General features: G+C 50.1%; 1 protein-coding gene across 4 annotated transcripts in view; it reads left to right on the plus strand.

The window, feature by feature from the left end:
• Positions 1-20,561, plus strand: part of SLIT1 (slit guidance ligand 1) — a 201,061-nt gene that overhangs the window by 16,088 nt on the left and 164,412 nt on the right. For all 4 annotated transcript variants that reach the window (XM_058436133.1, XM_058436132.1, XM_032135329.2 and 1 more), the window contains 2 exons: positions 15,461-15,532; positions 16,897-16,968. In XM_058436133.1, coding sequence (XP_058292116.1) covers positions 16,904-16,968 — 65 coding nt within the window. In that variant the 5' untranslated portion in view covers positions 15,461-15,532; positions 16,897-16,903. The remainder of the gene's footprint in view (positions 1-15,460; positions 15,533-16,896; positions 16,969-20,561) is intronic.

A 20,561-nucleotide genomic window follows, 5' to 3' on the forward strand; every position in this document is an offset into this window, starting at 1 on the left:
GCTCTGGAGGAAAGGGCGACTTCTCAGAACCCCCATTTCCTTGCCCATAAAGTGGGGATGATGATAGGGCCTGCTTCAAAGGGTGGTCATGAGGATTAAATGCGGTAATGCTCGCAGGGGCGCTTTGCACAGGGCCTGGCAGACAGCGAGTGCTCAATAAATGGTAGTATTATTATTGTTATTAAGGTGACAGAGAATTGCATGGATGTGAAGGAAATTCGGGCGTCACGCTGGATCCCAGGGTGGCCCTCCTCTTCCCCATCGGGCAGCCGCTGGGAACCCTGGAGCACAAGGGGAGGGGCTTATCTTCCTCGGTGCCCCTTGGGCGGGGCAGGCTGTCAGTGGCCCAGGCTGCCTGAGGCTGCCAGCAGGGGCGGCCGTGCTCTTTTGGGGCTGGGCGGCTCCCGCATTATTGGGAGCAGACGGGTGCTTGGCGGAGTTGCCGCCTCCAGTTCTGTGCCGGCATTAGCAGCTCGGCGGGGCTCTTGCTTAATGGGATTTTCTTCCCAAATGCTGTAATTATCGCCATACAAATACTTATTACCCAGAGCAGATGACGGCCGGGCCTTGGGCAGTAGCCAGGGAGCTGAGCTGTGCTGGGGGGCAGGGAGGGTGTGGAGAATTGGCTCCTCTTTTTGACGGAGCTCATGACCCCCTCCTCTCCTTTCTGGAACCCAGCCTGTGGCGGACAGACAGCTGTTGGGCACCTGCAGGGTGCATAGCGTCGTTGAGAGAGGCCTGAGGAGCTTTCGGCCTGGTGAGGGAGAAAGAACAAATGTGTAAGGATGTCCGCAGAGACGAGGAGCACAGTGGCTACCAGCCCAGGCTTCAGTACGAGAATGGCCCAGTTTGAATCCTGGCTTCATCACCTACCGAGAGATCTTAAACAGCTCACTAGTGACTCAACTTCCTCATCTGTAAAATGGGACCAATGACAGCATTTACCTCGTAGGGCTGTGAAGTTAAGATGAGATGATTTTTTTGAGACGGGATCTCACTGTGTTCCCCAGGCTGGTCTCAAATTCCTGGGCTCAAGTGATCCTCCCACTCAGCCTCCCAAGTAGCTGGAACTACAGGCATGCATCACCATGCCCAGCTAATTTCTTAGTTTTGATAACTGTCCATGGTTATGAAAGAGGTTAATGCTAGGGAAAGCTGGCTGAAGGCAGCAAGAATAAAGATTAATAATTAGAATAGAATAATGCCTGGCACATAGTCAATGCCCCATCAGCATGGAGATGAGGCTGATGAGAGTCGCTAGATGGGAGTGAGACAGGGAGGAGGGATTGAATTGTTGTTGTGTTGTGCAGGTAGAGTTTGAACTGGGGCTTAAAGGCTGGGCAAGACTTAGGTTAAGTAGCGAGGCGAAGCGAGGGTAAGGGAGTTTGGGAGCATTCAGAAGGTATGTGCCATGTATTTGGGAAGGAGAGTGAGAAGCAAAACCCCTGAGGGGCGAAGATTTGTGTCGGTGAGTTCTGGGGGAGGAGATTAAAGAAATGGGTGGGCACCAGGCGATGGTGCAGGGAAATGGGGGCTCCCAGAGGGGGTATGTAAAACTTTTTGTTAAATTTTAAAAAACAAATAAATGATTTTTAATAAACTTATGGACTTGTGCAAACATCACAATCCAATTTGCTTTATCATAATCACACACACACACACACACACACTTTCTCTCTCTCTCCTCTATCACACACACTCATAGGTAATTTTTTTTTCTGAACCATTTAAGAATAGCTTGAAGACATTGAAACTTTTTTCCTTTAAATAGTTGGTGGGTGTTTTCTAAGAACCACAAGGCTATCAACATCAGAAACTTAAACATCGGTGCAAAACTATTCTCTACTCCGGAATTCACATTCAGTTTTCATCAATTGCTCTGATAATGTCTTTCATGGCTATTTTTTCCCAAGTCCACAATCCTGCCAGGATCGCATATGGCATTTAATGGTCATGGTCTTTAGTCTCCCTTAATTTGGAAGAGCTCCTCAGCCTTTCTTTGTTTTTCTTGACCTTGACATTATTGATGTATGCAGGCCGGTTATTTTGCAGAATGCTCCTCAGTTTGGCTTCATCTAATCTTTCCTCACGATTACATTCAGGTTATGCATTTTTGCCAGGAATGCCAAATAATGACTCCATGTCCTTCCTGGTGCACCATGTCAGAAGGCACGTGATGTCAGTTTGTGCCAGTATTGGTGATTTTGTCTTTAATTACTTCATAAGTTGATGTCTGCCAGGCTTCTCTGCTGAGAGGTCATTGTTTTCTTCTTTGGTATTAACAGGTAATTTGTCGGGGGATTGTTTGAAGCTGGGTACGTATTCTGTTTCTCATCAAGCTTTCATCCCCCGAGTTTTAGCATTCATTGATGATTTTGCAACTCCATAATTTGTTCTCTATTAGTTGGCTTTCTACCTTAAGAAAGAACTTTCCCTTCTCCCTCATCTGTTTTTTTTTTTTTTTTTTTTTTTTTTTCCAGATGGAGTTTTTGCTCTGTTGCCCAGGCTGGAGTGCGGTGGCACAATCTCGACTTGCTGCAACCTCTACCTCCTGGGTTCAAGTGATTCTCCTGCCTCAGCCTCCTGAGTAGTTGGGATTACAGGCATCCACCACCATGCCTGGCTAATTTTTGTATTTTTAGTAGAGACGAGGTTTCACCATGTTGGTTAGGCTTGTCTCGAACTCCTGACCTCAGGTGATCCACCCGCCTCAGCCTCCCAAAGTTCTGGGATTACAGGCATGAGCCACCGTGCCCGGCCTGATTTCCTTCTTTTTTATGGTTTCATTGTACTCTGTGGTGTATATGTACCATATTTTCTTTATCCAATCCGCCGTTAATATCCTGCCACCACCTTGACTTTAATGTGGTTAAACTGATTTTGGACTTCTGACTTCCAGAACTGAAAGATAATACACCTGTGTTACTTTCAGCCACCAGCATATGGTAATTTGTCATAGGAGTCTACTACAGTCATAGAGTTCAAAGCTATTGCAGAGGCCAAGATATGCGGGGAAGTGGGTCTGGACCAAGGCAGAGAGAGCAGAGAGTGTAAGTGGGAACGGCGTGGCGGACTCTGATGCTTGAGTCTGAGAGAGTGATTTTGGGACTGGAATAAGCTGGAAAGGGTGACTGGTCCTGGAGGAGAAGCTGTGAATTTGGCTTTTGCCTGTTTTCTTTGAATTGCCACTAAAAATCTATGTGAAAAAGATGGCCCCAGAGGTCATGATGGGGAAGGTTACTCTGGAGAGTATTCAGGTTGGAGAGAGAGATGGGGGGGCCTCAGGGGAAGCGCTTCAACCTATGAGGGCAGCGGAACAGAAACTTTGGTGGGAATAAGGATCTCCTGGGAGGCTGGCACAAAATGCAGATTCCCAGCCCATCCTAGAGGTGCTGGCTCTGTAGATCTTCACCAAGGCGATTCCGGTGATTTGGATTCTGGAGTGCCCAGGACACAGTTTAAGAAACACTGCTTGGTGCCGGGGTTTCCTGGAGAAGAAAGCACATACTTCGAGGACTCACACACATTAGCTCCCACCCACATTAGAGGGCAGGAGGAAGGGAAGGTGTTGAAGGAAGAGATGGTGGAGAGGCGGGAGGAACTCCTGTCCTGTGTTTGACAGTGGAGAGCGGTGGCTACACATTTGTGGATTTGAACCTGGGCCGAGTAATCATTGCAAAGGCCAAAGAAGGAGTTTGGCGAAGAGGAGGAGGGTTAGCAGTGTGGAGAGCATTCAGTCCGTCTGAGGAGGAGGTCCAAGGAAAGCTTCTGGAACATGAGATCAGGGGTCACTGGTAAAGTGGGCAGAGCAGTTTCCTGGGAGAAGCGGAAGGCAGGAGGCAGATGGCCGGCAGCGAATAGGTGGTAAGGAATTTTGCAGAGGAGAGGACAGGCACGGGAGCTCTGAGGGAGAGCAGGCTCAGGAGAGAGTTGCCTGAAGCATAGAGGCAGGTGGACTGGAGTCTCTTGGAGAGGGAAGGAGGAAGCCAGGGGTCTTGGGGAATGCAGGAATGGGAAGGGCTGGCAATGGGCCAGAGAAGGACAGAGGCAGAGAGAGGTGAGAGGGAGTTTTGATGGTGGCTGTGGTCGTGGTCGTGGATTAGAGCCCCTCCCTCTCGCCCGCCTCAAATGAGCTGCTTTACCTGAGTTCCCTCTTTTACTCCTCATAACACTCCTGGGAGGAAGGTATTACTCACCTCTGCTTTGCAGGTGAGGAGAAGGTTCAGAGAGGTGGAGCCATCTGCCCAGGGTTGAACAGCTGGCTGGTAAGTGGTAAGCTGAGATTCCCTGAGTCTTGAGGCTCTGAGACGTGCCTGTGTTTAGTTTTTAAATTTGACTTCTGCTCTATAGTTTTAATGAGGCCTGACTTCATTCACTCATTCATTCATTATTTGCCGGATATTCATTTGGCATCTATAAAACACCTGCCAGCTTAGCGCTGGGGTTGTAAAGGCAAACTGGCCGTGATTGATTCCTGCCTGCACATGTTTGCTGGGTGCACCCATGTTGCAGGCTGGTATAGGGAGCAAGGTGTCTGGTCTGGGGGTGGAGAGTTGTGGGCAGAGTTGGGCAGATTCAGGGAGGTGGTGGTGCAGGTGGAGGTCAGTGGTGGGTGGCCTCCTAGGGGCCTGAATGGATAGAGAGCATGGAGGCCTAGGGGCTGTCAGTGGGGCCCTGGCTGCAGGGCTGTGGTTTGGGGGTGGGCCCCAGACCTGGGAAGGGGACTGGCAAGAACAAGGCGGGGCCTCAGAAGTGAAGGGACTGGGGTGCACTTTGGGCCTCAGGACAGAATCCTATGGAGTTGGGATTAAGAGCTGGGCCGTGACTACCTCACACCCACTTGGATTGCGACTGTCAAAAAAACAGAAAATAACAAGTGTTGATGAGGATGTGCACACTGTTGGTGGGGATGTGAAATGGTGCATCTACTATGAAAAACAGTATGGCGGTTCCTCAAAAAATTAACAGTAGAATCACCATATGACCCAGCAATTTCACTTCCAAGTAAATACCCAAAAGAACTGAACGCAGGGTCTCAAAGAGATATGTGTACACCTATGTTCAAAACGGCATTATTTACAATAGCTAAAATGTGGAAGCAAGCCACATGTCCACCAACAGATGAAGGGATAAACAAAATGTGGTCTATATATATAGAATAGAATACGATTCAGCCTTAAAAAGGAAGGACATTCTGACACATGCTACAACATGGATGACCCTTGAGGACATTGTGCTGGGTGAAAAAGCCAGTCATAAGACGACACTGTATGATCTCACTCATCTGAGGTACCCAGAGGAGTCACATTCAGAGACAGAAGGTAGAAGGGCAGTTGCCAGGGACTGGTGGAGAATGGGGGAACTCTGTAGCATAGAGTTGCACTTTGCAGGTGAAAAAGTTCTGGAGATTGGTTTGCACAACAATCTGAATATACACATTTTAAAGTAGTACAGTACACTACAGAACTATCCACTTAAAAAGGATTAAGATGGTACGTTTTATATTATGTATATTTTTACCACAATTAACAACTAATTATTATTATTTTTAAAAAGAGCTGGGTCCTGGGTTCAGATGTGCCAGAGCTCAAGTCCTGCTCCTCAACCAGCTGGGTGACCTGAAACAGGTCATTTAAACTCTTTAGGCCTCAGTGCCCTCATCTGTCAGTCAAGACTGACAAGGAGCCTCTGAGCCAGGTACTACTGTGAGGCTTAAATGAGCTGGCTTGGTTGGGATACTACTGTAGCAATTGCTATTTCTCCAGCCAAGGAAACAAGATGGGTCCCCAGGAGCCCAGGCGCAAGGGTGGAGTGGATCGGTAGCAAATGGGCCCTGGCATGGGGTCCCTGCCTCCTCCTTGGGGCTTCCCCACTGGTCACATGTCAGAGGGTGGTCCCAGGCTGGAGTTGGTGTCTGGCTGTTGCTCAGCCTGGTGGATTAGAGGACTGGGATGCTGGGAGCCCTGGCTTCTCACCTACTAAAGCCTGAGGATGTGGGGAAGGCCCAGCTGACTGACGGGAGTGCGTGCAAGGACTTGGCTATGGTATGCCAGCAGCCCCTAGGCCCAGTGGGCAGGGTTGCTCTGGCAGCCTATATTCAGTGAGCACCTACTATGTGCCAGGTATCCTCACAGGTGCCAGGGATACAGCAGTGAGCAGACCAGCTGCGGCCTCTCCCCTCACAGGTAGCTGGGAGACTGGCCTCAGGCAAAGGACCTCCTATTGACCCGCAGCTCCGATGGCAGTCCGAGCTCCAGAGGAGATAAGTGGGCACCTGGGGAAGCTGGTTTAGAGGAGGGCGTTTGACTGGAGGCCTGAAGGCTATTCGGACAGGGAGCCTGGTGCATGTGCTAGGGGCAGGGGAAGAGCTTGCTGAGCTCTAGGCTGCTCCAGGCCAGAAGGAAGCGCTGATATTGAAGGGAACGGAGGAGCAGAGTGGAAGCCCTGTGGCTGAGGGGCTGGTATTTTCCTATTAAAGGGCTGAGGAATAATTATTCTTCTACCCCCTGGGCCAAGGCAGGCTGGCCAGAGGCCTTTGCCCATCGGGAGCCCCAACTACCCTTTCCTTGGAGTCAGATTCTGTGCTCACTCTGCCCTTCTGGGCTCAGGTCTCCAGGACTTCAGAGTCCTCGGATACCTGCCAAGGCTTGCAGCTGCGCTCAGGGATCCCTCTGTGACCCCCTCCTTCCCCATCAACCTCACATCCTGGAAACCCCAGGCTGTACCCGCTGGGGCCTCAGGCCCTCAGTCTCACCACTGCTTGAGGCCAACGCTGGCTTTGCTCAGATCCTCATCACCCCCACTTGAGCCTGGGAGGTCAAGGCTGCAGTGAGCTGTGATCATGTCCCTGCACTCTAGCCTAGGCAACAGAGTGAGACCCTGTATTAAAAAAAAAAAAAAAAAAGGGATGAAGCTGGGATTCCAGCCCAGGCCTGTGCCTGCAAGGCCTGAGTTATTTGGCCCAAACACTGAGCCACTTGGATTGGCTTCCCAGCTCTGCCACTCAACCTGTAGGCTCCATTTCCTCATCTGTAAGGTGATGTGAAGGACGCCTACTTCCAAGAGATGTTGTGAGAAGTACGTGGAGCTCATGTTTATGAAGCAGCCAGGCCAGTGCTGCCCTGTGGAAGGGATCTGCCCCGTTCCACCGGCTACCCTGGCTCTCCTGAAGGCTGAGACCGCCCCTGAACAGGAGGAAGACAACCCATCCTTTCCTCTTTCCTGCTGAGAGTGTCTGGAATCACCCAGCTGTCTCACTTAGCAGCTTGGACCCTAAGGATGCTATTTCCTTGCTCATATTGGGCTCACTTATGAGAATGGGAGGACCTGGAAGAGAGGAGGTCGTTGGTAACGTGGGAACATCCTCTGCATGCGGAGCTTTTTTGGGGTGAACGTTTATTTGGGGAGAACGTTTATTTCTTTTCCTCTCTCTCTTTCTAAACTTCTCTCTCTCTCTCTCTCTCGCTCCCTCTCCCTCCCGCCTTTCTCTCTCTCTCTGTTTCTGTTTTTCTTTTTCTTTCAACAGGATCTTGCTCTCTTGCCCAGGCTGTAGTACAGTGGTACAATCATAGCTCATTGCAGCCTCAACCTCCTGGGCTCAGTGATCCTCCCACCTCAGCCTCCCAAGGAGCTGAGATTACCAAGCCTGGTTAATTAAAATAAAATTTTCTTTGTTGAGATGGGGTCTTGCTATGTCGCCCAGGATGACCTCAAGCAATTCTCCCCACTTGGCCTCCCAAAGCACTGGGATTATAGGAGTGAGCAACCACGCTTGGCTGGGGAGAGCATTTCTTAATATGTGTGTGTTTTTATTTTTGGAGTAGGGAAACAAAGAAACATGGAAAACCCACTCAACTAATGCTATTTAAAAGTCAATTTTAATGCAGATTCTTTCCTGCATTCAAGAAATCCTTATTGAAACATCTATCATGTGCCATGTTCTGTGTTGCACCCTGGAGGTACAATAGTGAGAAAACATAGTCTGTGTCCCCAGGGAGCTTCTAATCTCATGTGGAGGCTGGGACATCAGTCAAGGAATCCCCCAAATCAATATAAATTGGCTCTGGCTGGGGGAGGTGGCTCACGCTTGTAATCCCAGCACTTTGGGAGACAGAGGCAGTTGGATCACTTGAGGTCAGGAGTTAGAGACCAGCCTGGCCAACATGGTGAAACCCTGCCTCTACTAAAAATGCAAAAAAATTTAACTGGTTATAGTGGTGGGTGCCTGTAATCCCAGCTACTTGGGAGACTGAGGCACGAGAATAGCTTGAACCCGGGAGGTGGAGGTTGCAGTGAGCTGAGATTGCACCACTGCACTCTGGCCTGGGTGACAGAGCAAGACTCCGTCTCAAAAAAAAAAAAAAAAGTGGCTCTGATTTGTGCTACAGAGGAGAGGGTTGGGGTGCTCTGTGGGCCTGTGATAGGAAGGTTTGCCAATTGGAGTTTGTAGGCAAAGAGGAAGGAAGGAGCATTCTAGGCAGATGGAGTAGCAAGTCAGAAGGAGCATGGGGCAGGCTGGGTTGGTGGGCACAGAGCAGGCCACTCGGGAACTTGTAGTTCATGGTAAGGAGATTTTTTTTTTTTTTTTTCGAGATGGAGTTTTGCCCTGTCACCCAGGCTGGAGTGCACTGGCACTATCTCGGCTCACTGCAACTTCCGCCTCCTGGGTTCAAGCGATTTTCCTGCCTCAGCCTCCCAAGTGGCTGGGATTCCAGGCACCTGCCACCACGCCTGGCTAATTTTTGTATTTTTAGTAGAGATGGGTTTCGCCATGTTGGCCAGGCTGGTCTCAAACTCCTGACCTCAGGTGATCCACTTGCCTCAGCCTCTCAAAGTCCTGGGATTACAGGCATGAGCCACCGTGCCCGGTCAGTAAGGAGATTTTTGTCTTGATTCCAAGAGCAATGGAGAGATCCATTGAAGGCTTTAAGTGGGGAGTGACATGATCAGATTTGCCTCTTGAAAAGACCACTCTGGCTGTGGCTTGGAGAGCAGATTACAGGGGGGCCAAGGTGAATGTGGGGAGCCTGTGAGGCGTCGCTGCAGGGCTCAGGCTCGAGGATAGAGGCATGGGGCGGGTGTTGCCGCTGGCAGGTGGGATGGGGGAAATGCACCCGGGCCACCCTGCAGATTGGGGTGTTAGGCCTCTGTGGGCTCCTTTACTGCTGTCTGGGCAGTGGCTGGGGAGATAAGTTCTTTCTTTCCTCTGTTTTCCCCGTCTGACTCTGCAGACTCTCAGCGCCGCAGCCTTGGCCAGGGTAAGATTTCAAAGCAAAGAGCTGGGTGTACATTTCCCAGGTAAGCTTGTCTTATTTGGTGACAGCGTGCATGGTTTCTTTCTTTTTTTTTTTTTGAGACCCTTCAGGAAGGGTGAGCCTCTCCATCCACCGCAGGCTGTGATGAGGAAGGAACGTTCTAGTCCCTGAGGGAACAGGAGTGGCTGGAGCTCCAGGGTGAGAAATTGCGAAGCTGGCTCCAGGAGCCCCCAGAAGAGCCCGCGAGGGGCCCAGGGAGTTTATTCCTGCAGCCCCAGGAAATCCCAGGGTTTCTTTTGGTTCCTCACAAACACCCAGAGACTGGGGATCAAATTCTTGTTTCCTGAGAGGATTCAAGACATCCTTGTGTGTTTTTGTTTTTCCCTTGGTAACTTTGCTTCGGAGGATTTTCTCCAAAATCTTTTGCCACCGAGGTTTTCCTTTCAGGCTAGGACCACACAGGAATGGAGGGAAATCAGGGCCATTTGCCACTGGAGAATTTTTCCTCCGTGGGGAGAAGGATAGGTGTAAACTCATGACTTTTGGAAGAGGGAGAACCCTCTTAGGGCGTCTTCCCTGGTCTTCAGCTTCCTGGGTCCTGCAGGGAAGTAAGTCTCTGACTCCTCCCAGTTCAGCTTGGCCCTGCCAGTCCAGCACCGGCTGGAGCTGAGCCAGAGGACACCACCTCCTGGCAGAGCCATGGTCCTAGAGGAAAATCACAACAGTGGCAGTAGTAAAGATAATCGCAGCAGGTAATACTGCTGTAGAGAGCACGAATTGTGTGCTGGGCATTATTCTTGGTGTTTTAGAAATATCAAGACATTTAAACCTCACCGCATTTCCAAGAGGTGGGTCTTACCATCATCCTCATTTTATAAATGGGGAAACTGAGGCATAGAAAAGCTAACTTACATGCCCAAGATCACACAGCCAGTGTAACGGTGGAGCAGGAATTTGAAGCCGGATGGTCTGGCTCCAGAGCCCACACTGCTGGCGACTAAGAACACTTAACTCAGCCTGGCGGGGAGCCCCTGATATTGTTGTGTAGGCAGAGCACATTGTTTTATTACAGAGCCCCTGTGCAGCTGTGTCCTCTCCAAAGCCCTCAAGTTATGTTCTTCAGCTCTGTCCAAGGCATGGCCACTCCGAGGTGAGGGCATGGATGAGGGGACCGAGGGAGGGTCCAGCAACGTGAGGACTTGTGACGTAGGAGACAGAACGTGGAACCACACTGGCTGGGGTCTGATCCCGCCCCACCACTTATTAGCCGTGTGGCACCATGCAAGTTGCTTCATGCATCCATGCCTCAGTTTCCTCCTCAGCAAGTTGGAGAGCATATGACTCCCCTTATAGGTTGTGAAATGAGAGTAAAATGAGATGAAGCATGCTTAGGGTCAGGCCCGGAGCCTGCACACAGTTGGTGCCCAGGAAGAAGTGGTGGGTGTGGGCTCTAGTGGCAAAACCTCAGGGAGCCCAGGTGGGCTCTGGATCTTGGGATCTTCCTGACACTCGAGGCTGGGACCTGCCCGGGTGGGCCGACTCCACCGGCTGCCCTGGCTGCCCTGGGCTTAAGGTCCTAGCAGCATCTTCCAGTCTCCCCCGGCAGCTTGCTGGGGGAGGGGGCTCCGTGGCAACATTGAGGACCTCCCGTTGGAGGAATCAGATGCAGCAGAAAAATGTCCTCCTTGCCTTATTCTAGCAGCCTCTGCTAAGGGGAAGTGGCTGGCTTAGGTTGTGAACTTGATCCTGGTGGGAGAGAGGGTGGGCTACCCAGGGGAGGTCACTTTCTCAGCCTAAGTGGCAACAATACCTCCTTAGGCAGCAGCCCTCAGACCTGGGAGCTTAGTGAGAGCTTGCAGGCTGCGGGCTGGGGTGAGGGGCTGTCCCCTGAGAGGAGGCATTAAGCTCTGCGTTAGAGAGCAAGGCTGATGGCGGCAGGCTGGGGTGGGCTTGGGCCTCTTTTGACATTCTTGTCCAGAAGCAGGGCCCCCAAGGGAGAGGCTGTGCCTGCCTTGCTGTCTGCGCCATTGTCTTTTTCTCCCTGCTTGTCTTCGGTCTTGTGTGGAGTGGGGTGTAGGAAGTGAGGAGGAGGGGTGGGACTAAGGAATGCACCTCCGCACCTGCACTATGGGGGCTGGTACAAAAGGGTGTGCTAATGTGGGGTGTCATCGGAATGTCGTCTAGAAGAGAGGTGTGCTAATGTGGGGTGTCATCAAAATGTCGTCTCCACCTCTGCCCCGCCTTAGTGGGAATTCCATTCTCAGGGATTTTTGAGTTCCATTTTGGGTCTTGCCTTGTTCGGGTAAGTCAGTGTTTGTCTTTGCCTCCGTTTTGCCATCTGTGAAATGGGAATAATTATCATAGTCAATTGCTTTAGTTGCGATGAAAAGGAATGAGTGATGAATGATATGTAAAATTCATCAGATTTTTCATGACTTTGACCAAGTAATTCCATTTACAGGAATGTATTCCTTCCAAATGCTCATCAAGCTTTATGCAATATTGTTTATAATTGGACAATATCTAAACAGCCCAGGGATTCCAGTCACAGGGAATCAGGGAGGGAGTGGTCCAGTAACTTGGTATATCCAAATGAAGGGACACTTTATGGCCAATCGGAATCTTAAGTGGAGAACACACAGTGTATGACGTTGTAGAAAGAGGGGGTAACATTTATGTCTCATTCATCCTCTTATCTTCAGAACCTTGCAAAATGCTTTGCACGTAGTAAGTCTTCTGTAAACATTTGTTGAATTATCTTAACTATATAAAAATCATTTCCAACAAAAACAGGTTTGAGGGCAAATATTTCAGAATATTAATAGGAGTTATTTCTTAGTGATGGGATTATGTATGACTTTCATTTTTTTCTTTATTTTTTGGGAAATTGAAAAATATTCAGTAATGTGCATAGTACTCTTATTTTTAAATGCAATAATTTTATTTATATGTTGGGTATTATGGATATTATATGTTGGATATTATGTTGGTTTATAAAAACATAGATGTCTTTTAAAAAATGAAAACACTGCAAAAAAGTATAATAAATAAACTAAGGTCACCTTGAGTCCTACCACTTAGCGGTGACAGCCATTATTATGTGGCACAGAACCCCCAGCTCATATTCATGTATGTGTGTTTGTGAGTTTCTACACAAGCAGTTTATTAGTCCGTTCTCACACTGCTAACAAAGACATACTGGAGACTGGGTAATTAATAAAGGAAAGAGGTTTAATTGACTCACAGTTCCACAGGGCTGGGGAGGCCTCAGGAAACTTACAATCATGGCGGAAGGGGAAGCAAACACATCCTTCTTCACATGGCGAGAGCAAGGAGAAGTGCAGGAGAACTGCCCTTTTTAAAACCATCAGATCTCATGAGACTTATTCACTATCACGAGAACAGCATGGGAAGGACCTACCCAGATGATTCAATTACCTCCCACCGGGTCCCTCCCATGACACATGGAGATTATGGGAGCTACAATTCAAGATGAGATTTGGGTGGGTACACAGCCAAACCATATCAAGCAGGTTCTTAGAAAAGGGTTGTCTTGTGACCTTTTCCCATGTTCTGTGTCATGCACAACTTTTGTTGTCAAGACAAACATCTGTACCATTTTAAATGGCCGCATGGTATTCGGTTTCGCAGATGTGCTGAATTCAACCAAGCAATGCTCTACTAACGTCCATTTAACTTGTTTAAGATTTTTCCTCTTATAATCAATGCTGACATATTTTTATAATAGAAAAACAACAACCAAAAATGCCTTGTGGTTTTAGGTTTGGGGATAAACATTTCAGCCCAAAGAAAACCAGCCCTGCTTGGGAAGAGAACCACTTTTAAAGGGCTTCATGATGACATTCTCAGTGTTTGAAGAAAGGCTGGGGTGCAGAGGGAGAAGGTTGGGGTGCAACACAGTGAGGCTCAGAGTGGCTGTTTCGGGAAATAATATTTAGTTCATTGAAAAATGACCTTTACATGAAGCAGAGCCATCTCATTTGGAGAGGGTGTCCTTGCAGCATTTAGGGTGGGGAGGCAGCTCGGTCAGGGACTCTCACCAGTGGCTTGTGTTAACTTGGAAAGGCCTCAGGCCCCTCTCAGAGATCCTGTTAGGAAAGCGATGAGGAGCAGGGAATGAGTTTGTGCAGCTGCTTCTGAGGATCAGGAGCCAGGCCCACGGGATGGACAGCGAGAGGATGCGTTGAATGTTGAGACAGCCTGACCTGGTAGAAAAAGCCTGGGCCCACGGGTCAGATGGCCATGGGTTCACATTCCTGTTCTGTCAATTACCAGCAGCTGACCTTGGGAAGGCACCTAGCCTCTTAGAGCCACTCTCATCTGTAAGATGAGCACAGTTACTACTTTTTTGCATTGTGTGAGGGTGTGCATAATGCCCAGTTCCTGGATGATGCAGAAAAGGAATCTATGTGTTGTTGATCTTAGTGGAAGCAACCCTAGAACATCACCCAGACCAAGCCCTTCCTTTCTTTTTTTCTTTCTTTCTTTCTTTCTTTTTATTTATTTATTTATTTATTTCTTCTTTCTCTCTCTCTCTCTCTTTTCTTTTTTTTTTTTTTTTGGAAACAGAGTTTCGTTCTTGTTGCCCAGGCTGGAGTGCAATGGCATGGTCCTGGCTCACATCAACCTCCGGCTCCCGGGTTCAAGCAGTTCTCCTGCCTCAGCCTCCCGAGTAGCTGGGATTACAGGCGCCTGCCACCATGCCTGACTAATTTTTTTGTATTTTTAGTAGAGACGGAGTTTCAACATGTTGGCCAGGCTGGTCTTGAACTCCTGACCTCAGGTGATCCACCTGCCTCAGCCTCCCAAAGTCCTGGGATTACAGGTGTGAGCCACCACACCAGGCCAGACCAAACACTTTCTAAACAGTTGGAGGACAGGGACTTTGTTTCTCAAAGTAGCTTGGACTTGGGTTGAGCTCTTGGCCATACCCAGAACTTTTGACTAAAGCTGGCCAAGTGAGAAGACTGGGCTGCAGATGAACGTGGGGCGTGTGTGTGTGTGCATGTGTGAGCATGACAGTGTTGAGGAAGAGGAGGAGGCAAGTGGGGAGCTGCCCCAAGGAGACAGATGGCAGAGGGGATAGCTGGAGTGAGGCCTGAGGGAGATTCTGCTGTGTGGGGCTCAGTGGGGGAACTTTCTGGGGTGGGGGGAGCCTCCCTTCTAGAATGGCCTGCCTTGGTGAGGCTGAGCGAGGCTGGGTGGGTCCTCAGGGGGGTCCAAGGTGGCCTTGGAAGGAAGGAGGGGCCAGGCGGCCTAGCATGGGGTGAGAGGAGGAGCTGTAGGCCTGGCCCCAGGACGCAGATGGTGGGGTGGCCTCACTTCCTGGCCTGCCCTCCTGCTCACTGCTGCAGGACTGGCCTCCTGGCAGGCCCCCCATCCCCCTGACCCAGAGCCTCTGCTGGCCATCGGTTTCTCCTCTGCTTGCTCTCTCTGGCCTTCTGTGATCTGAGCCTGCCTTCCCTCAGCCCTGCTTCTGACAGCTTCCAACTTTCCGTCTGTCTGCTGCCCCCTTCTCCCCTCAGCTACTCTAGGCCTGATGCAGTGTGGTCCTCGGGGCACATCTGCTCCCTCCCTGTCGTGTGCAGTTCTTCCTTGTCTTTGGGCCTCAGCTTGAGTCTCGCTTCCTCAGTCCTTTAAAATTGCACGGCCCTCCCTGCTCTCTCCTGCTTAGAATATGGACAGCTTGCAGGAGCCAGTGCCACCAGATGATAACACTGGTGTCCCCATGGGGCCCTTTGCGAGTGCAGGCTATGCCCTTTACTTGCTTATACCCTGTGCTAACCCTATAAGGTAGACACAGTTGTCATCCCCATTTTATAGATAAGGAAACTGAGGCTCAGCGAGGATTCTACCTGAATAGCCTCTCTTCTTGACTAGTTTCCAGATTCTTCCCTGGGTGAATGTCTCATCTCTCCAACTAGACTGAGCTGCATCAGTGGGCAGAAACCACATTTTTGGTTTCCACAGCACTCCCAGTGATGCGCCCTGTGCCCTGCGGTTCCAGTGGGTTGGATGTCAGCTGCAAAGAGGGCCCAGCTTGTTGGGTCTTGACACAGACTCAACTCACAGAAGCCCCCAGCCCCGCTGATAAGATGACTGGCTGATCCTGGTGGGGAGGGCACCTGGAGCAGGGCCCCTGGCCTGGGGGCTCACACTGCTTCCTTCTCTCCTTCTTCCTCCAGGGAACTCAATGGCAACAACATCACTCGGATCCATAAGAATGACTTTGCGGGGCTAAAGCAGCTGCGGGTGCTGTGAGTATGGGGTGCTCCCTCCCACCTCCCCCCCGCCCCGGCAATGCCACGGCGGTCCTGGGCGGGGCCCTGGCTGTGGGTGGTAGGGTGGTGGGCTGGCTGGGCCCCTCTACTGTGGAGTCAGTCTTAGCAAGACGTCCTGAGGATTGTCGGGTGGGGTGATGTTGAGTCTTGAGTCTTAACTCATCATAAGGTCCGTCGCCCTGTGCTCTCAGGGTACTGCAGGGGTCCTAGGACCTCAGTTCTTTCAGAACCCCCTCCTCTGCAGTTCTGAGGGTCTTTGGAGGAGCAGGGGCCTCATGACCAATCGTCTCTGAGGTCAGAGCTGACAAGCCGCTGGGCACGGATCTGCTCCAGAACCCCCCGACCTCTGCCCCTTCCCAGGCTCTGGGTGTATCCCTTCTGAGTCTGGGAAAGCCCATGCTGTCTCCCGGGATTCCCCTCCCCTCTGCCCCCAGGCCTCCAGCGGGAGCCTCTCACACTTCAGGCTTTTGGAAACAAAGCAGAGAAAGAGAAGTGTCTGGTGGCGGTTCCCCCCCTGCCCTGCCCCCAACATCATCTGAGGCCCATGCAGGGGCACGCAAGCCACCTGCTTGCAGGTGGAGAGGGACAGATGCAGGGGGAAAAACATACTTGACTATCTCAAAAGTTATCATGCAACAGTCAATCTGTTGGTGAAAAATGCTGCCCCACCAGCCGGATGCTCTGGGTTTCAGGGCACGTTGGCGGCAAGGGGACGCAGAGTCCCACAGAGCCAGGTGGTTCAGTTGGCGTGGGCACCCCACTCTTTTCTTCAGCAGATGGGGCCAGGCAGGGTAGGGGTACAGGGAGAGAGGGTGTTGTCTGCCAATTGTAGAGTGCGTTGCTGCCTGTGTGGGCTCTGCCCAGTTGGCACAGGCTCCCCTCCCCCTGATACTGGCCGGTCCCCCCTGTTCTGTCCCTTGGACACGTGCCTTCAGGGCCCAAAGAGGCCAGGGCATGTGCGCCAGCAGCTCAAGCCAGCCTGTGCTGCCTGCTGCTGGGCCTGGCTCCCTGGAGCCTGACTGGAGCGGAGACATGGTGCTCGGGTGCCCTGTGGACTTCTGCCCTGGCAGGCAGCTTCACAGGGTCAGGGGGTTGCAAGTGCATTTTGTGGTGAGGTAAGATGCTGGGAGCCCTGAGGAGCCCATGTCAGGGAATTTGCAAAGGTGTAAGGAAGTTGGGTCCGCTCAGGCCAGGCATAGGCCTATGTGAGGCTTGGGCATGGCTCCTGTCTTACTCCCTTGCTAATGCTGCCCTGGCAGAGGTTGCCTCTGCCCCTCCGTCATGCCAGCTGTTTCTAGCAGCCACACCCTGTAGCTGTCCTTGTCTCTTTGCTTCCCCAGGCAGCTGATGGAGAACCAGATTGGAGCAGTGGAACGTGGGGCTTTTGATGACATGAAGGAGCTGGAGCGGCTGTGAGTCCTGGCAGGGTGCGGGCCAGGAGGGCGGGGGGCTGGCATGAGAGGGAACTGGCAGGCCAAGCTGCTGCCGGGGATGAGGGGCACTCAGGGGAGGGGACCCCATGCCCAGCCTGCCTCCACCAGTGGATGGAGCCAGGAGCAGCTGCAGCTGTGAAAGTGGTCACAAGGCATGGTCACAGAGAAACCTGGAGTGGGTCCCCACCCCACATTCTCCATGCAACTGTCCCTGTTGTTTTTCCCTGAAAATACGGGATGGCAAAAAATTTACATAATAATACAGAGGAAGTGAAATTTCTTCCTGTCATCTCATCCTGACATAACCACTGTCCATTGATTTGTGTGTCCTTAAAAGAGCCGTGGTGTGCCAAGGGGACCCATCAGGGAAGCCCCGGGGGATTGGTGTCTTAGGTGCACAGGGCCACAGAACAGAAATGGGAAGGTGGAGGCCTGTCCTGATTCACATGGTTTGTTGCTGAATAGGGCTTTTAAGTTTGAAAGTGGGTCTTGATCAATTTTTGCATTTCAGTTTGGCAACGATGAAAAAAAAGAAACATGGTGGGGTGAGGTGGGAGATGGGCACTCATATTCACGGTGGTTGCCGATCTCGTCCTTCTGAAAGTGGTTTGGCTGTAGGTGTTAACAGTCCTAAAGTTCATGCTCTTTGAACCAGAAAGTCCTTTTTATTTGAAGGAAATAATCAGAGACATGGCTAAAAATCATATATCAGAATATCAATTGCACTTTATTATTTATTTATTTTTGAGACCAAGTCTTGCTATGTCTACCAGGCTGGAGTGCAGTGGCGTGATCTCGGCTCACTGCAATCTCCACCTCCTGGGTTCAAGTGATTCCCCTGCCTCAGCCTCCCGAGTAGCTGGGACTACAGGTGCACGCCACCATGCCCAGCTAATTGTTTTTGTATTTTTAGTAGAGATGGGATTTCACCATGTTGGCCAGGCTGATCTTGAACCCCTGACCTCAGGTGATCCACCTGCCTTGGCCTCCTAAAGTGCTAGGATTACAGGCGTGAGCCACCGTGCCCGGCCATTGCACATTATTTAAATAGAAAAAAATTGGAAACCCCTTCTAGTGGATACATAAGAAATAAAATCACATTTCTGAAGAACAGTTAAGGCGATGCGAATGTGCTCGCAATACAGTGTTAAATGGAAAAGATAAAAAATGACAATAGTATTACTAAAACAATTTGCATGTGGATAGAATACAGGAGGAAGAAGACAACTGGAACCACTGACTCTCATTATAGTGAGTGGTGGATTATAGATAACTTTATTTTTATTCTTTGTGTTTTTCTCTTTTAATGGATTTTCTTATGACAAGTTTATTATTATGATTATAGCTACCACCGCTCTATGCCAGGCACCTGGGGAAGCTCTTTGCCTTATATTATCTCATTTAATCCTTAAAACAACACTGCTGTAAGTGGTATTTCACAGATGAGAAAGAGAGGTACACAGAGATTAAGTCACTTGTCCCCAGTTGTACAGAAGAGGGGATTAGAACCTGGATCATTTTGCCTTCAAAGTCTGAGCTCTTAATGAAGATGACCTGATACCTCACCTTTCTTTTTTTGAGACAGAGTTTCACTCTTGTTGCCCAGGCTGGAGTGCAATGGCGTGATCTCGACTCACTGCAATCTCTGCCTCTTGGGTTCAAGCGATTCTCCCACCTCAGCCTCCTGAGTAGCTGGGATTACAGGCACCAGCCACCACACAACTAATTTTTTGTATTTTTAGTAGAGACTGGGTTTTACCATGTTGGCAGGCTGGTCTTGAACTCCTGACCTCAGGTGATCCGCCCGCCTTGGCCTCCCAAAGTGCTGGGATTATAGGCCTGAGTCACCATGCCCGGCTCTTTCATTTTTATATTAAAGAAAATAAGATCTTAAATAAAAGGAAAAGAATATGATTGCCTCGTTGCCCTCCTACAGCCTGGAAGAAAGCAAGGCAATCTTTCTTTTGTGCTCCTCATCCGAGCCTAAAACGAAATGGTAAGAAGCCTACAGCTAGACCAGATGTCGAATGCTGCATTTGTTTTCTTTAAAAGACTTAGAATAAAATACATGTTAATGACCTGGCTATGAGGGGCTGATCTGGACCTGACCCAACCTGGCTCCACCTCTGGTGCTGGGAAGGATGGGTGGAGGGAAAGGGTCTGGGGGGTTGAGACATGACCCCAGTGGGTGAGTGGCGACTTCAGCCCTGCAGGCACCTTCCTGAGTGGTCAGTTCAATGGCTGCCCCCTGAGTTGCTGGAGACCAATGGTGCATCAGTTAATCATAAAAGGTGATTAAAGTGCAGAGTCACTAAAAACCACACAGAGTCACTAAAAGCCACAGCCAGGCGCGGTGGCTCATGCCTGTAATCCCAGCACTTTGGGAGGCCAAGGGGGGGGTGGATCACTTGAGGTCAGGAGTTCGAGACCAGCCTGGCCACCACGGTGAAACCCTGCCTCTACTAAAAATACGAAAATTAGCCAGGCACAGTGGTACATGCCTGTAATCCCAGCTACTCCAGAGGCTCAGGCAGGAGAATCACTTGAACCCGGGAGGCGGAGGTTGCGGTGAGCCGAGATCACGCTGCTGCAGTCCAGCCTGGGTGGCAGAGCTAGTCTCTGTCTCAAAAACAACAACAACAACAACAACAACAACAACAACAACAACAAAACCCCACACATACCTTAGACATTTCATTTTATGTTAAAACATATAAATGTGCATTTACTGACCCCTCCTCTTTTTTTTGGCCAAAGTCTTTCTCTTTGGTGTGAAACGATGGAGTTCTTTGTGTTGTTTGCCTCACCTAAACCACACACATATACCTTGTTTATGATTTTTGGTTTTGGTTTCTGGAAGGTGGAGTGAGATTTTCCGAAGGGCCTTGGGAGCAATCTGGGGGAGTGTTCCTGATTTTTAAAATGACACCCACCCCCCTCTGCCATCGTCTTTTACTTAATTCAACAGCCCTTTAATTAGCAGCTTTCCTTTCATCGAATCTTTCTAAAGCATTCCACTTAGTTTTCACAGAGATGACTCTTTTTCCACTAGCATTTCATTCATTTATGTAATAGGTAATTAAATTATAGAGTTAGAATGACAAATGCCTCTGGCATAAACAGGTTTGGGAGTGGACATAACTGGTTCTTGTGAGCAGTTATAAACTCCAGTGTAGATGCAGCAGTGTGCAGTTGAGCTGGCCAAGAGGGATCAGGACATTGTGGCCTCAGCGGGTCTGCAGGTGGAGAGGAGTGGAGTTCGCCCAGTCACCCTGGGAGCTGGCCTGGCACCGTACCATGGCCAGGATCATACCATGGGAGCAGCCAGGATGGGGAGTAGAGAAAGGCAAACTTCAGGATCCCACATCTACCATTCAGTAATGGCTTGGGCAAGTCACTTACCTCTTGGTACCCCTATTCTCTCATCTTTCAAAGATAGGCAACTCAACAAAGTCAGCAAACCTATCTTGGGCACCTATGAAGAGCCAAGCCACGTGGCGAAGTGGTGGCAGGAAACCTTTGTGGGGTGTGTTTGTTGGGAGTCGGGAGAGTGAGTGCACAAATGCAAAGTG

This window comes from Hylobates moloch, unplaced genomic scaffold (assembly GCF_009828535.3).
Source record: "Hylobates moloch isolate HMO894 unplaced genomic scaffold, HMol_V3 SCAFFOLD_3, whole genome shotgun sequence".
Taxonomy (NCBI): Eukaryota; Metazoa; Chordata; class Mammalia; order Primates; family Hylobatidae; genus Hylobates; species Hylobates moloch.